We start from the raw sequence: 14046 nt of genomic DNA on the forward strand, positions 1-14046 counted from the left end.
TATACTTACTATATAGAAAAAATTACTAGTACAATTATTGAAAATAAAAGTGGAGGAGAGCAGAGCCCCATCCCTTCATCTCTTAGGCTAGGGTTTATCGGGAGAACAGGATTTCAATCGCTCTACTTCCATGGCCAAACCCGCCCGCGGCCGCCCGGCGTCGCCGTCGGGATCAGATTCTCGCTCTTCCTCCCGCTCTCGTTCCATTTCCCGCTCCCGCTCCCGCTCGCGTTCTTACTCCGGCTCAGGCTCCCGCTCCTCTTCCAGGTCCCGCTCTCGCTCCCGCTCTAAATCCATCTCCTCCTCCTCTTCTCATTCGCGTAGCGGCAGCTCCCGCAGCCCTCCGCCGCGGAAAAGGTGAATTTCATTCGAGATTTCGCATTTGGTTTTTCCATTTTCTTTGTATGATGCTTTGAAATGCCTTCATCTGTGTGGACTTGTTTTTTTTAAAAAAAGTCGTCAGCATTCTGGAATTCTTCCAAGATATCTTGAATAAGTGTTGATTGAGTAGATTTTATTTAGTTGGTGGTGGGGAGACTCTGATAACTCCTTTTGGTTGGTATTTAGTTGATTAATTCGTTGGCATGTGCCCTTGCTATCTTCTGATTCTCATGAGCTGCACCCCTTGGGCAATATGTTTCCCTCCAGCTACAATTGTATGTCAATTTGCTAACAATGGACAGTCTTAACATAACCATTTTGGGCCTATTGTGTAGCATATTTGTGGTCTTACTTGTTTTCATGCTTCTTGAACTGTACCTAATTAGTAGTGTTTTCCTTCCAATTATGGTTTTTGTAGTCCTGCTGAAGGGGCGAGGAGAGGTCGCTCACCTCCACCACAAACTAAGAAATCGTCCCCACCTCCAAGGTGAGAGAAATTCTTCCTTGAGTTGGATTGAAAGGTGGACTCTTGTTTCCATTCCATTTCTGGACGAAGCCCAACAGACTGTTTTTGAGATTTTGCTCCACTCTACTCATGATACAATGTCAAGCTTTAGAATTGTGAATCAGATCATGCAGCCTAGAAGCCTAAACCTATTTATTGGAAATTTTGTGCCTTAAAAAATCAGTTTATGACTAATTTTAATATTCTATGGGCTTTGATGTGCCATTTTCTGAATTTTCTGGCTAATGGAAGAATTTTTTTGATAATCGAGAATCAAGATGGCTACGGTTTAGTTTTTCCATGTTCTGATTGTTGATTATGTAACTATGTATGCATGTTTCTTTCCTTCATTTGCCAGCTATTCTGCTGGGGTCTACTTGCAAATTTCCAATTTTGGTTCTGCTGTTCTTTTAGTTTCATACTTTGGGCAACTGTCTTTAGTACTGGCATTTCAAGATATTTGTAGTGCTACTAGTGCTTTTTCCTATTCTTATCTATGGTATGTCTCCAGGAAAGCTTCACCTGCTCCTGAATCTCTTGTGCTGCATGTGGACCAGCTCAGTAGGAATGTTAATGAAAACCACTTGAAAGAAATATTCGGTAATATTTACAGTACTTAAACATTTAATCGGTTGCTATGTTTATTTTGTTATAAATTTATAGATTAGATGCATTATGTGCCAGTTATACTGGGAGCTGTTTATTCTATTGAATGTTTGTTGACATTGTCCAATAATTTGCTTAATCATTTCTTAAGTCTGGGCTTTTGTTGCTTTGTTTGTTCCCGTTCGAAGGTAATTTTGGTGAAGTGGTGAATGTACGGCTGGCTATGGATCATGTTGTAAGTCTTATGCCCCCATTTTGTTGAATTACTCCCAGATCATTGATACTTGCTTAAGTTTTGATTTAGTTATTTCCTGTCCACAGGTTAACCTTCCCAAAGGATTTGCATATGTTGAGTTCAAGATTAGGGCAGATGCTGAAAAGGCCCAGCTATATATGGATGGTGTATGGTTCTTTTAGTTTTCCTAATCAAAGATTCTTCTGTTTCAGCTATCATGCAATCAATTTCTATCTTCCTGTGTTTCAGGCTCAAATTGATGGTAAAGTTGTTCGGGCGAAGTTTACATTACCTGAGAGAAAGAAGGTTGCTTCTCCTCCCAAAGCTGTTGCAACCACATCAAGGAGAGATGCCTTGAAAGCTGAGGACACTGCTGTGGATGGTGATAGAGATGGTGAAAAACGCCCAAGAGATGGTAAGAGCTCATTTTGTAAGTGATGTGGGCTGTTTTGTTTTATAGTTGTTTAAGCAGATTTGGAAAATCTTCATGATATGATCAGTTTCTCCTCGTCGGAAGCCACTCTCTCCACCTCGAAGGAGATCTCCTGGACCAAGAAGAGGATCTCCTGGACCACGAAGAGGATCTCCTAGACGAGAGCAAGATTCTCCACCACCACCTCGCCGTAGAGCTGATTCTCCTTACCGTCGAGGTGACTCCCCTCCAATTAGGAGAAGGCCTCCACTATCTCCTGCCAGAGGCCGTTCACCTTCTCCTCCGAGACGCTTCAGGTCACCGCCAAGGTATAGCTCTCTTTTATCTGTCCCAAATACCCCTGCACATTTTCTATTATTTTATTCTGAAATGAGGGGTTGGGGTCTTGGGGCAGCTTCTGATAATTTGTACTTGGCAGGTCATCTCCAAGAAGAATACGTGGTAGTCCTGTTCGTCGGCGATCTCCTCCTCCACCTAGGCGGCGGTATGTTAAATGCATGACTGCCTTTGCATTGTTCTTGTCACAATTCCTTTACCTCCTTGTTTTCCCCTTTTTCTGCTGTTCTGTGCTGTTATAAGGATTATCTTGCTTCAAATGTTATTGTTCTTCCATTCCTTTTCTATTGGCCACACCTAGATTCTAACTCTACTGAAGTTGGAGTAATATATTTTGGTGAAATGGTGTTTTTGTAATGGGCAAACTTCTTTTGTTCATCTTGTTTGGATTGGCCTCTTAGATTTTACAGGATGTAAAATGTTGAAAATAATGTTGAAAATCTACTGATAATGGGCCTTCATGGTTTGCTAGTTTAGTTAAATGACCATTTGAACAAATTGCAAGTCTTATTAGGTGCTATCATTGCCTAAATATGTACACTACTATTCCTTGGGACCATAATTGTGTCTCTTGTCCGAATTGAACTTTCAACTAACACCACTAAATGATTCATGAGGTTAGTTTGAGAAAATTTTCTGAAAAATAGGTGAGCTGTATGATTAGACAGACATAAAATATCTCAACTTAATTAGATTTAGATCAATATATGCTTTACACACAAGATACCATTGGTTATATGTCTGCTTTTGTTCAACTTTTACAGTTATAATGCTTCGAAATGTAACTGTTAAATTCATTGTCCTTTTCCACTGGATGCAGTCCGTGATGTAATATATGTTGGTTCTTTACTAACAATAATGCTTTGGGTATGTGTTAGGCAATGGTAAATTGTAGACATGATTCACCATCATTGAACCTGTATATCTTAATGCTCCAGACTCTGAGTTTAACAACCTTGCTCATGGTTTACCATTTCTCTCGTTGCCGTACTGGGCCATTTACTCATTACAATTTCTCTCATTGCCATAGTTCACCAAGACGTCTCCGAAGTCCTCCAAGAAGATCTCCTGTTGGTCGCAGACGTAGTCGCTCTCCTATTAGGAGGCCTGCTCGTTCGCCATCACGATCACCCTCTCCTAGAAGGTGAAATTTGAACGTTTCATTAGTTTGGTTGATTGTCATTACTTCACAACCATTTCATCATTTTTATCCCTTCAGAGAACAATGAGAAATTAACTTTTCTGGAAATTAACTGTGGTGTTTTCTTTTGTCATCTGTGCAGAGGTCGAGTGCCGCCTTCTAGACGTGGGAGGTCTTATTCTTCGTCACCTAGTCCACCTCGCAGGGTCTGTATCTCTTGATATTAAGTATTCTAAGGCGTATACTCTTTTAGATCAGCTCAACTAATGCTTCTATAACTTGTCAATATGCTGCAGGGACCTCGTAGGGTATCACGGAGCCGGAGCCGTAGCCGTAGCCCTCGAAGGTAATTTTGCAAATTTTTGTGTTCATTTTAATCTGAAACTAGACCATGTTTGATTACATGACTATTTTTTCTGTCAGGCCTATTAGAGGGAGGAATAACAGCAGCAGCAGCACCAGCAGTTCTCCTCCACCTAAGCCATGAATCATGATACAAACTAGCTGAGTTGGACTTTCAGCAGTGCTATATGCTTTGGGGAAAATTGAGATCAAAATCTGTGACTATACTTTTGTAATCCCTAGTTTGTACCTGACTGCTGCAGATTCTATGATACTTTGTCAATTAGAAAATCTCTTCTATGTTGAATCTTTGTTATGAAAGAAATCATTTGTACTTAGTTAACAATTCTGACATGTTTGGCAAGGTTTGATAATTCTCTTGAGTGTAGGGTTCTTGTTTGAAATGTTTGAGAACGTAATTTTTGATTATCAATTGATCGAACTTTGTCTTGATTTTAGAGTAAATTGATTGATGAAGCACAAATGCACAATGCACTCTGAATAAATGTTCTTCTTAATCAATTGCTACAACAAAGGCGTGTGTGACATATCCTATACGCAATCTTCTTCAACTTTGATGGTCTAATAATCATATGGAGTTCAAACTGAGCATAATTTCTGATTACATTTCAATTGCGGAAAGGTTGCTGGTCCTCGAAAGGTAATTCGATAGGCGTTGCATTTGCATAGAACTCTTCCAAGTTGTAATGATCCCTCTGTGGTGGAAGAAATATATGTACAACTACATCACCTGAAATAAGCATAAATTTTACAGTGAGCAGGCCAAGTTTTCAAGCACTACATGAACACTTGCTAAAATCTCGTGTCACAAAATGAGACAGGTCGATCATATCCTAGGCTGAACTTCCTACAGAAGGGCATTCATATATGAAAAGGGCTGCTGAACACTAATGCCAGTCACCATATAGGTGAAGCATAAAAAAGTAGAAAACCACCATATCCGAGATACTATTACTTTTCATCTTTTAGAGCATTTTTGCGATAAATTTGCAGTGTACTCGTGCAAGTAGGCTTAGTTTGTTTTTTTCTGAAAACCACAATCAAAGTTGTAACCCAAGACTCTTACCGAAGTCTAGCAATGTCCAAGAGTTGGGCTTGAAATCTCCAGTTGCGGTTCTCCCGTATTCTGTTTCAGCTAAATTTCTTATTCTGGAACTAGAATAAAAACATAAATCATACTTCAGGTAAGATGACGTATAATAAGCGATAAATTAACTGAACTGTCAACAAGATTAGATGACAAAGTAAGCGCCTTACCCAATAGCATCAACCTGAGGTCGAGAAAATGCAGTGGCGATGATGAAAAACCGAGTCCAGTAAACTAGAGGTTTTACAAAAAGAAGCTTTATATCTGCTGCTTTTACATCACTAGCAACCTTGGCCAGTGCTACAGCAACTGCATCAACCACAAGAGACTGTCGGTTAATTTGTAATTCTAGCTCGAGAGAAGCAGCTATATACTCCTCATTGTACACATTTATTGGGATAACGATGTAGTTCACAAGACGTGGAATATGTGAAAAAGGAACCTAAGAACTCATTACATTACATGAATCCGGGTATACCCCTCTTCTCCAAGGAGCTGTAAATGCAAAACAAGGATGCAATGGAACCATTTCGCTCGGCCCGACCAAAGAGACTAGAATTGTTAGGTTTAATAGATGAGCAGGCTGAATGCCAATTTTGAAGCGATATGCTACTAAAAATGAATTCTTTTGAGCTTCTCCATGTGTTTGCAGACTCTCAACACACATACACACACGCGCGAGACAACAAACAGTACATTCAAGGTAAGTGCTATGCCATAACACTCCACATAATTGTTGCAAGCTAGCATTACCAAAAGAGCACAAGTGTAGCAAAACTCTAAAATATCTGGCGAGATAATGCAATCGAATATCCGATAACCATACTTATGGTGCACATATAAGTACGAAACTCACATGACAAGCTTTCGGCATCATCATCAACCTCTGCTATAACAGACTTTTGGTCATTTCTCTTGAACACCACCTTCCCATACTTTTCGAATAAGTCATCATACATATCATCAGTATCTTCACTCACATTCTGCAAGGAATATCACACAACCTCAACAACAAAGAATTTCTTGCTTATTGCAAGCAAACTAACATACAAAAAGGAGAGACAAAACTAATTCATGTTACCTAACTTAGCTCATTCATTCTTCTAGGTGCCACAAAAGGGGGAAAAGGATTGATTGACATTTCTCAAAAAAAAAAAAAAAAAACTAGGCTGATTGCATACAAAACAGCAATTGCAAAAAGGTGTAATCAGGAAATAATCTACTTTATGAATCACAAATAATAAAAAATAAACTAAAAGCAATGAAAATAAAAGAATCCGTTTTTTTCACGCAACACAAAAACCAGAAATTCAAACTACTTGAGTTTGGAAGAATGAAGATAAATACCGAGCCGGCGGAAAGGGGTGGCAGCAAATGGTCGCGACGAGCAGTCATTGGTAAGTATTGGAAAGCGGTGTGGCTGTGGCTGGTTAGGGAGAGATTTTTGTGTGGCCGGAAATGGGAGGATTTGGTGCAAGGAGGAAGAACAGGGTGGTGAAGGGGGCCTGAGTAGATAATCATTTCAGCTAAATTATGCTACTAACATTAATTCTTGTTACCAGAATTTGAGAGGGAAGATAAACTTTTTGGGGAAAATGAGAGCAGAAGAAAAAAATCTGATCCTATGTTTTGAAAAGGATGAAATTTTGATTTGGTTTGGGCTCTGGGCCTGTTCTCATATTCTATCACTTCTCTGTCTTTGTGTCGTGATTTAAAAACTTAAATCTAGTGGTGACAAAATGGATAGCGGAGAATGGGTAATTCTCATTTCGACCTGCTATTTGTCGGGTATCGGTATCTATTATCTGACGATGATAGAAAATGGGATGAGATCGGGTAGCGTGTTTTAGAGGTTTGCGGGTAGCGATATACTCGTTAATCTCGATAATGTCTGATATTATTAGTATTAGCCATATACCATCTTTTAATACTCCACTTAATAGAATCTAAGAGTTTTAAGAGTTCTTTTGAAACATTTTTATGTACCAAAGAACATACAATTGAAAACTCACCGTAACTATCATAAAATGTCCCTTCACTTTTATTCTCAATCTATTCAAAGCTTACCATCATTATTAATAAAGTAAATTAGGGAATATTGTCGGATATTAGGATTTTCAAATTTTCTATTTGAGTTTCGGGTTGGGTACGGGTACCCACAATGTCGGGTACGGGATACCCGACACAGGTATCGGTCAATCTCAATATGTTGCTTTTAGGGCGGGTATTGGGACAACAAATTTAGCTAAAATCGGGTACGGATACCCGCAGGTAACCATGGAGATGCCTGAGCTTTAAGCATGATTCTAATTTTATTTTTTGGTTATTAAAACTCGCGACTTAAATAAATCTATTGAAATTTGAACGTTGTTACTCATAGAGTCAGCCCACTTAGCGAGGCCCATCCTGATTAAAAACCCTAGAACCATTTCCCCCAAACTCATATATAAACGCAATCGAAATCTCTACCAAATCCCTAATTCCCGATCGGCACACAGAAGCAGCCCCAAATCCAACAATGGTGAAGTTCCTCAAGCCGAGCAAGGCGGTGGTCCTCCTCCAGGGCCGCTACGCCGGCCAGAAGGCGACGATCGTGAGGAATTTCGACGACGGCACTCGCGACCGCCCCTACGGGCACTGCCTCGTCGCCGGCATCGCCAAGTACCCGAGCAAGGTCATCCGCAAGGACTCGGCGAAGAAGCAGGCGAAGAAGTCGCGCGTGAAGGCGTTCGTGAAGCTGGTGAACTACAACCACATCATGCCCACGCGCTACACGCTCGACGTGGATCTCAAGGACGTGGTGTCCGTGGACGCGCTCGTCTCGCGCGACAAGAAGGTCTCCGCGTGCAAGGAGGTGAAGAGCAGGTTCGAGGAGAGGTTCAAGACCGGGAAGAACCGTTGGTTTTTCTCAAAGCTCAGGTTCTGAAGCGATCATACAGCGTTTGGTTCCATTTTTTTTTGCTGTAGTTTGAATTATGAAGTTTTTTTTGTTAATGAGACTGAATTTATCATAAGACAATGATTTGAGTTTTATATGGAATCACAATTTTACACATGCCTCTCATTTTGTCATGTTTTGGTGATTGATTGCGGTTTGTTATTTCCAGATTTGTTCAGTGTATTCCTTGATTACACTGGAAATGTTCATTTCTGGTGGATTTACAGTCTCTTGTTGTATTTGATTGAAGTTAATTCAGTATAATGTAATTGTATAATGCTAAATTATACTACTACCAAATTTGATTTCATTTCTTGAATGACTAATTGCGTTATGTTTTTTCTTTGTTAATCTCATTTTAATTGTTGAACCATTAACATGATATGCCTAAATTTATGCTCTTTTGTTATATTGATTCGGTTCATTTGCTTCAACTTGAAGCTCTCTTATTCAATTGCTTGTCCATTTGTTAGTTATGTTAAAACTTGCTTTTGTCAAATAAAAATGTAATTTGTAATAGTTTTGAAAAAAATTTAGAGTTGGGACGAATGATTTTTGGATATGAATTGATTTTACTTGGGAATGAGAAAGCAGAATAGTATACAAGGCATAAGGGGCTATGCCTATGTGTAGTTTCGACAATGAAGAGCATGTTTCACTTAGATAGATCTTACTTCAGAAAAAAATAACTAATGAGGAAAATGATTCCAAACATCTTGGATTACTCAGGGTGCCAGTGATTCTGAACCATTGTTACTATTTCGATGGAAGTGGAACGACAACCAGCGCTTTTGTTTTTGAAATGCTAACCGATGGTTTTTCCCGGTAATTTCAATGGACCAAATTGATAGATAACCGGTGATTCTCGATTTGAAAATAATGGAAACGAAACTGGACAATAAGCCCATATCTGATTCAAACACTAGAACTGCCAATTCTTCTTTAACCAGACATTCGTAGAGCCTTTTTTTTTTAAATGTGTTCTTTTATCTCAATTTTTATATAGAGTATACTATTATATTCAAAGGGATGCGATGACTCTTTGAAAATTCGAGTTTTAAGAAATGTAAAGAAAAGTTGGTTGAAAAAGTTAGTGAAATGTGGGATTCATTTTTTTATATTGGTTTTATAATAAAATGTGAGTGAGTTGAGTTAGTGGAATGTGAGACCTACTTACTATTTATGGTAAAAATGAAGTGTGACTCTTAATTGGGGACGGACCGAAATGGAAAAGTGTGACTCTTAATGGGGGACGAAGGGAGTATTATATTCAAAGGGATATGATCAAATGAAAAATTCTAAATAATATACAAACTCAAAACTATGATCTTGACCATTGAAAAATGTCAATGGATCAAAAAAAATATTAACAAGAAAATGTCAACAGAATTTCAATGGTAGTCAATTGTCAACATAATTTCAATGGTAGTCAATGGTTGATGTTGTGTTGATACTATGTTGACATTAAAATCTTGAAATTTTACACTCTGTGGATATTGTATTGAAACTGTGTTGAAGCTGGATTGAGAAGTTTTGAATTTGTAGAATATATAAGTTTGCATTTTATCACTATCCTATATTCTAATCTATAAATTTTTATCTTAACTTGTTTGTTCACATTTAAAATCCTAGCTTAACGGAGTATGTTATTTTGTCCAAAATACTGGTAATCAAATGTCACAAATTCGTATCATAGTAATGAAAGAAACCATCACAACAAATGCTGTAAATCCGTACTGAAAAAAACAACAAATATAAATACAGTACATTCGAATGGTTTCTTCTTGCACCTTCAACAGCCATATTTGCGCGATTCTCGCCAAATGCAGCAATCTCAATCACCTCAAACAGCTCCACGCCCATCTCATCACGCTAGGGCACGGCCACATCCACTTGTACGCCTTCAAGCTCATCCGCTTCTGCGCCACTCGCCTCCGCGACCTCACCTATGCACGCCACCTGTTCGACAAATTCCCCTCGCCCAATATCTACCTCTACACCGCGATCGTCGACGCCTGCGCCTGCGCGACCGACCACAGAGCAGCCGCGCTGATTTACCGCGACATGGTCCGTGAGAATCGCTCGAGGCCGAACGAATTTATCCTCTCGATTGTCTTGAAATCGTGGCCGGAGGTGGCGAGGTGTCACGGGGTGGAAACTGTTCAGGCGCAGATAGTTAAATTGGGGTTTTGTGGGTACCCGGTTGTGCAGACGGCAGTGATGGATGCTTACGCGAGGTGTGGAGCTGAAATTGGAGTTGCGAGGAAGGTGTTCGATGAAATGCCTGAGAGAAGCGTGGTGTCGTGGACTGCGATGATTTCGGGGTATATGAGAGCTGGGAGGGTTTGGGATGCGATTCTGTTGTTTGAAGAGATGCCGGAGGGTATTAGGGATACGCCGTTTTGGAATTGTGTAATTGCTGGATGTGTACAGAATGGATTGTTTTCGGAGGCTATTGAGTTTTTCACGAGGATGGTTTTAGGCGGAGCGAATAGGCCGAATCAAGGCACGGTGGTGTGCGTTTTGTCGGCATTGGGGGACAGTGGAATGCTGCAGTTTGGGAGGTGCATTCATGGATATGTGTATAGAAGTGGACATAGTTTAGATTTGTTTGTTGCGAGTGGTTTGATTGACATGTATGGGAAATGTGGAAGTTTTGATAAATCAAGAACTGTTTTTGAGATGTCTGATCAAACAAATTTGGCATCTTGGAATGCTTTAATAAACTGTTATGCATTGCATGGCCGGAGCAATGAAGCGGTTGCTGCATTCCAAGACATGATGAGGCGAGGGCGAGAAGAGCTGAAGCCTGATGCAATCACATTCGTTGGCTTGTTGAACGCTTGCACTCACGGAGGGTTGGTTGAGGAAGGGTGCGGATATTTTGCTATGATGGTTGGGGATTTCGGAATTGAGCCTCGGATTGAGCACTATGGGTGCTTAGTGGATCTTCTTGGGCGAGCAGGGCGGTTTCAGGAGGCGTTGGAGGTTGTGAGTGGGATGAGAGTGCCACCGGATGAGGTGGTTTGGGGCTCATTGCTCAACGCTTGCAAGATCCATAGGCGTGGAGATTTGGCCGAGTTTGCTGTGGGGAAGCTTGTGGAGATGAGTCCTGGCAACGGAGGGTATAGGGCGATGTTGGCTAATTTACACGGCGAGATGGGGAAATGGGACGAGGCGAGGAGGGTTAGGGCGGATTTAACCGGAGGGGGTGGTTATAAGGCGGCCGGGTGCAGTTGGATTGAGGTTGAGGGGATGATTCATGGCTTTTACTCTGTTGATAGATCACATCCTAGAACAGAGGAGATGTATGAGGTTTTGAGATGCTTAGGCGATGCTTCGAGAGTTGAGCACGCGTCGTGGTGGCCATGGCAGCTGCAGTAGGGACGGATGTAGAAAAAACCGGGATAGGACTCCTATTGTTGGACGAAGAGGGTAATATTTTTTATTTTAAAAAATTGGATACTAGATTTATTAAAATACGTTATTGAGTTAGTTAAATTTACCTTTTTTGGAACAAAAAAAGGGAAAAGAAATTGTTTTGCTGACCGTTTCTTTAGTTAGGATAGACGCTTCACCTTCTCTTCTCTTTATAGAAAAATTAGTTTTGAGCTTCCGTCTCCCGCTCTCCCTCTCCATCTCCTTCTCTCTCCAAACAAGAAATTCTCTTATCTTCTATTCGAAACAAAAAATCAAATCTTTTGCAGCCCACGGGGCAAGATTTGAAGGTTAAAATTGATAGAACAAAAGAAGAAGCAGAAATTTTGGGATGGACGAAGGAGGCAGATCAGTAGATTCACATGCGACGAGAAAGGAGACGTCGTATCCTTCCAATTCGATTTTTTCGAATCTTCCGTTGATGTCAGCTCTTTTCGCCTTTGCGATTGCGCAGTCACTGAAGGTTTTGTCCTCATGGTATGCTTCTCCATTCCCCCTTTTAGTATATGTGCGAATTAATGTGTGTTTGTGCCCTAATTATTGATGAATCATTGAATTTCATGGTCGATATTTTTTGGGGGTAAAATTAGGTTTATGGTTATCTGTGATTGTAGAATGTTGTTTGTTGCTGGAATCTGTTCTTTTACAAAGAGTTGTTTGAATATTCATTTTCTGAACTGTTTCTGATCAAATATGAGCACCTATTTATGTGAATTTCAATGAAGAATTTTTGCTGAAGGAGAGGATTGGGAATTTGGATCATGCATAAATTGGATTGTGCCTAAGACATAATGTTTAGAGCTCAGAGATGATATAAGCTGAATTAGATTGTGCCCTAATTTTACTTCTAATTTTGGAGATTGTATACATGCTTGTGTATGAACTGAATCAACCCGGCTCGTCTACACAACTAGATGCTTGAAATAGGAAAGGATCAGACACACAGCCTACGGCGTTGGAGCTATAATAGGCTTACGACCATGGTAGTCCTGCAGGTATAGGGAAGACCGTTGGGATATCAAGCAACTTGTTGGCTCCGGGGGCATGCCCTCGTCCCATTCAGCAACCGTTGCTGCTCTTGCAGTGGCTATCGGTTTCCAAGAGGGTTTTGGAGGATCACAATTTGCCGTTGCACTAATCATGGCATTTGTGGTATGAATTTGATCCCTACTAGTATTTCTTTAATCTCAAAAAGCCATTTTCTGAATTTTTTAGTTACTGCTAAAATGTTGCATAGTTTAAGTTAGCATAAATTAAGATCACATAACTTTGTCTGAAATAGTGTGTATTCACATATTCACATACGCGTAATCTAACGTGGTGAGCCCCGTGGTAGGTGATGTATGACGCCACTGGAGTGAGATTGCACGCTGGGCGCCAAGCAGAGGTTCGTTCCTAGCTTCTCCCCCGCCTTCTTCCTAGATTTAAACCAGTACAGATCCTAATGCCTTTGCATATTGGGAAAACATCAGGTTTTGAACCAAATCATATGCGAGCTTCCATCTGAACACCCTCTCGCTGAAAGCAGGCCCTTGCGCGAGCTTCTTGGCCACACTCCTCCTCAGGTTCGACTCTACTCTTTCCTCGGCAGTTTCAGCAGTGCAGCACAAAAATAAGACACCAAAGTGCTCTCAAAATCTTTAATCAAGAAATCTATCCGATTCTCAGTTAGATTTCACAAACTACAACGAAATTTTTTAAATCTTTGCAGGTTGTTGCTGGTGCGACGCTGGGAATGGCGACAGCAGCAGCAGGCCATTTCCTCTTTCACTATGGTGCCCGAGCCTGATGATTTCTTGACTCTAATATCTACGCAGACGTGGTGGTGCACCAGACTCGTAAAAACGAAGATTAGATTAGGTTTTTTTTGGAGTGCATATTCTTGAATTCCAGTTTATGAAGAAATGTGAATAGCAGAGTTGGCTGTAGGGAGAAAGCTACCATTGTTATAGGACATGCCATAATCCAGTGACTGAAAATTGCACACTGTGGAACATATTTTTGGATATAAAAACAACAGATAATTCTTTACTATCCTTCTTCCTTCTCTCTCAAATAAAACAAAATAGGTTGAGTATTTGGATTTTGGTTTTCAAAATAATTGAATACAAACTTTTCGATTTAGTGCATCTTTTGCTTGAAAGTGATGGAGGCAGTAAAAATTGACGGCCAACGACTTTTTTAATTTGGCAACGATTAATACACTAAGGTGGCGTTCGGTTTCATAGAGAAAATAATATTAAAATATAGAGTAAAGGCCAAATGTGGTCCCTAACATATGATCGTTTTATGACTAATTATCCTATGATTATCCATCTAGGATTAAGTTATCTCATAAACCAAATACACTGCATATTTAATTTCGGATATAATCTTACAAATCTAATTGGATTAAAAATAATTTGATCTTTAACTTTGCCTCCATCACTCTTTGAAAAAAAAAATAGAGCAATCAAAAAGTGAAGAAATAGAAGGTATTGGACTTTTGTTTTTTTATTTTACCGTATCACATTATTTCAACTAAAAAGATCTAACTATGTTAGAATATTTGCCATAGTTATTGGCTTATGGAGCCTAATAAAT

General features: G+C 40.0%; 4 protein-coding genes across 6 annotated transcripts; 3 read left to right on the top strand and 1 right to left on the bottom strand.

The window, feature by feature from the left end:
- The first annotated feature begins 35 nt into the window (after positions 1-35).
- On the top strand, positions 36-4437 carry LOC125222595 (serine/arginine-rich splicing factor SR45-like). Its single transcript, XM_048125299.1, has 12 exons — positions 36-357; positions 800-868; positions 1398-1486; positions 1681-1727; positions 1814-1894; positions 1977-2142; positions 2228-2468; positions 2579-2644; positions 3527-3640; positions 3780-3843; positions 3934-3983; positions 4061-4437. Exons 1-12 carry the CDS (start codon positions 131-133, stop codon positions 4122-4124), a joined length of 1278 nt encoding a protein of 425 aa, XP_047981256.1. The 5' UTR covers positions 36-130; the 3' UTR covers positions 4125-4437.
- Positions 4438-4463: 26 nt separating this feature from the next.
- On the bottom strand, positions 4464-6757 carry LOC125222596 (protein Iojap, chloroplastic). The gene is made up of 5 exons (XM_048125300.1): positions 6435-6757; positions 5944-6070; positions 5258-5396; positions 5067-5155; positions 4464-4730 (listed from the first exon to the last, which is right to left on the bottom strand). Exons 1-5 carry the CDS (start codon positions 6606-6608, stop codon positions 4609-4611), a joined length of 651 nt encoding a protein of 216 aa, XP_047981257.1. The 5' UTR covers positions 6609-6757; the 3' UTR covers positions 4464-4608.
- A 785-nt stretch (positions 6758-7542) lies between these two features.
- LOC125222295 (60S ribosomal protein L27-3-like) lies at positions 7543-8140 on the top strand. Its single transcript, XM_048124816.1, has one exon. The coding sequence runs from the start codon at positions 7606-7608 to the stop codon at positions 8011-8013; it is 408 nt and encodes a 135-aa protein (XP_047980773.1). The 5' UTR covers positions 7543-7605; the 3' UTR covers positions 8014-8140.
- A 1560-nt stretch (positions 8141-9700) lies between these two features.
- On the top strand, positions 9701-13497 carry LOC125222294 (pentatricopeptide repeat-containing protein At1g33350-like). 3 transcript variants are annotated; one of them, XM_048124815.1, is made up of 6 exons: positions 11338-11460; positions 11733-11940; positions 12459-12615; positions 12800-12850; positions 12936-13028; positions 13175-13497. In XM_048124815.1, exons 2-6 carry the CDS (start codon positions 11795-11797, stop codon positions 13250-13252), a joined length of 525 nt encoding a protein of 174 aa, XP_047980772.1. In that variant the 5' UTR covers positions 11338-11460; positions 11733-11794; the 3' UTR covers positions 13253-13497. The 3 variants fall into 3 exon arrangements, with proteins under 3 accessions (XP_047980770.1, XP_047980772.1, XP_047980771.1); XM_048124814.1 differs by having other exon boundaries at positions 11419-11940; XM_048124813.1 differs by lacking the exons at positions 12800-12850; positions 12936-13028; positions 13175-13497 and having other exon boundaries at positions 9701-11460; positions 12378-12509.
- The last annotated feature ends 549 nt before the right edge of the window (positions 13498-14046 follow it).

The sequence above is a fragment of the Salvia hispanica genome, chromosome 4 (assembly GCF_023119035.1).
Source record: "Salvia hispanica cultivar TCC Black 2014 chromosome 4, UniMelb_Shisp_WGS_1.0, whole genome shotgun sequence".
NCBI lineage: Eukaryota > Viridiplantae > Streptophyta > Magnoliopsida > Lamiales > Lamiaceae > Salvia > Salvia hispanica.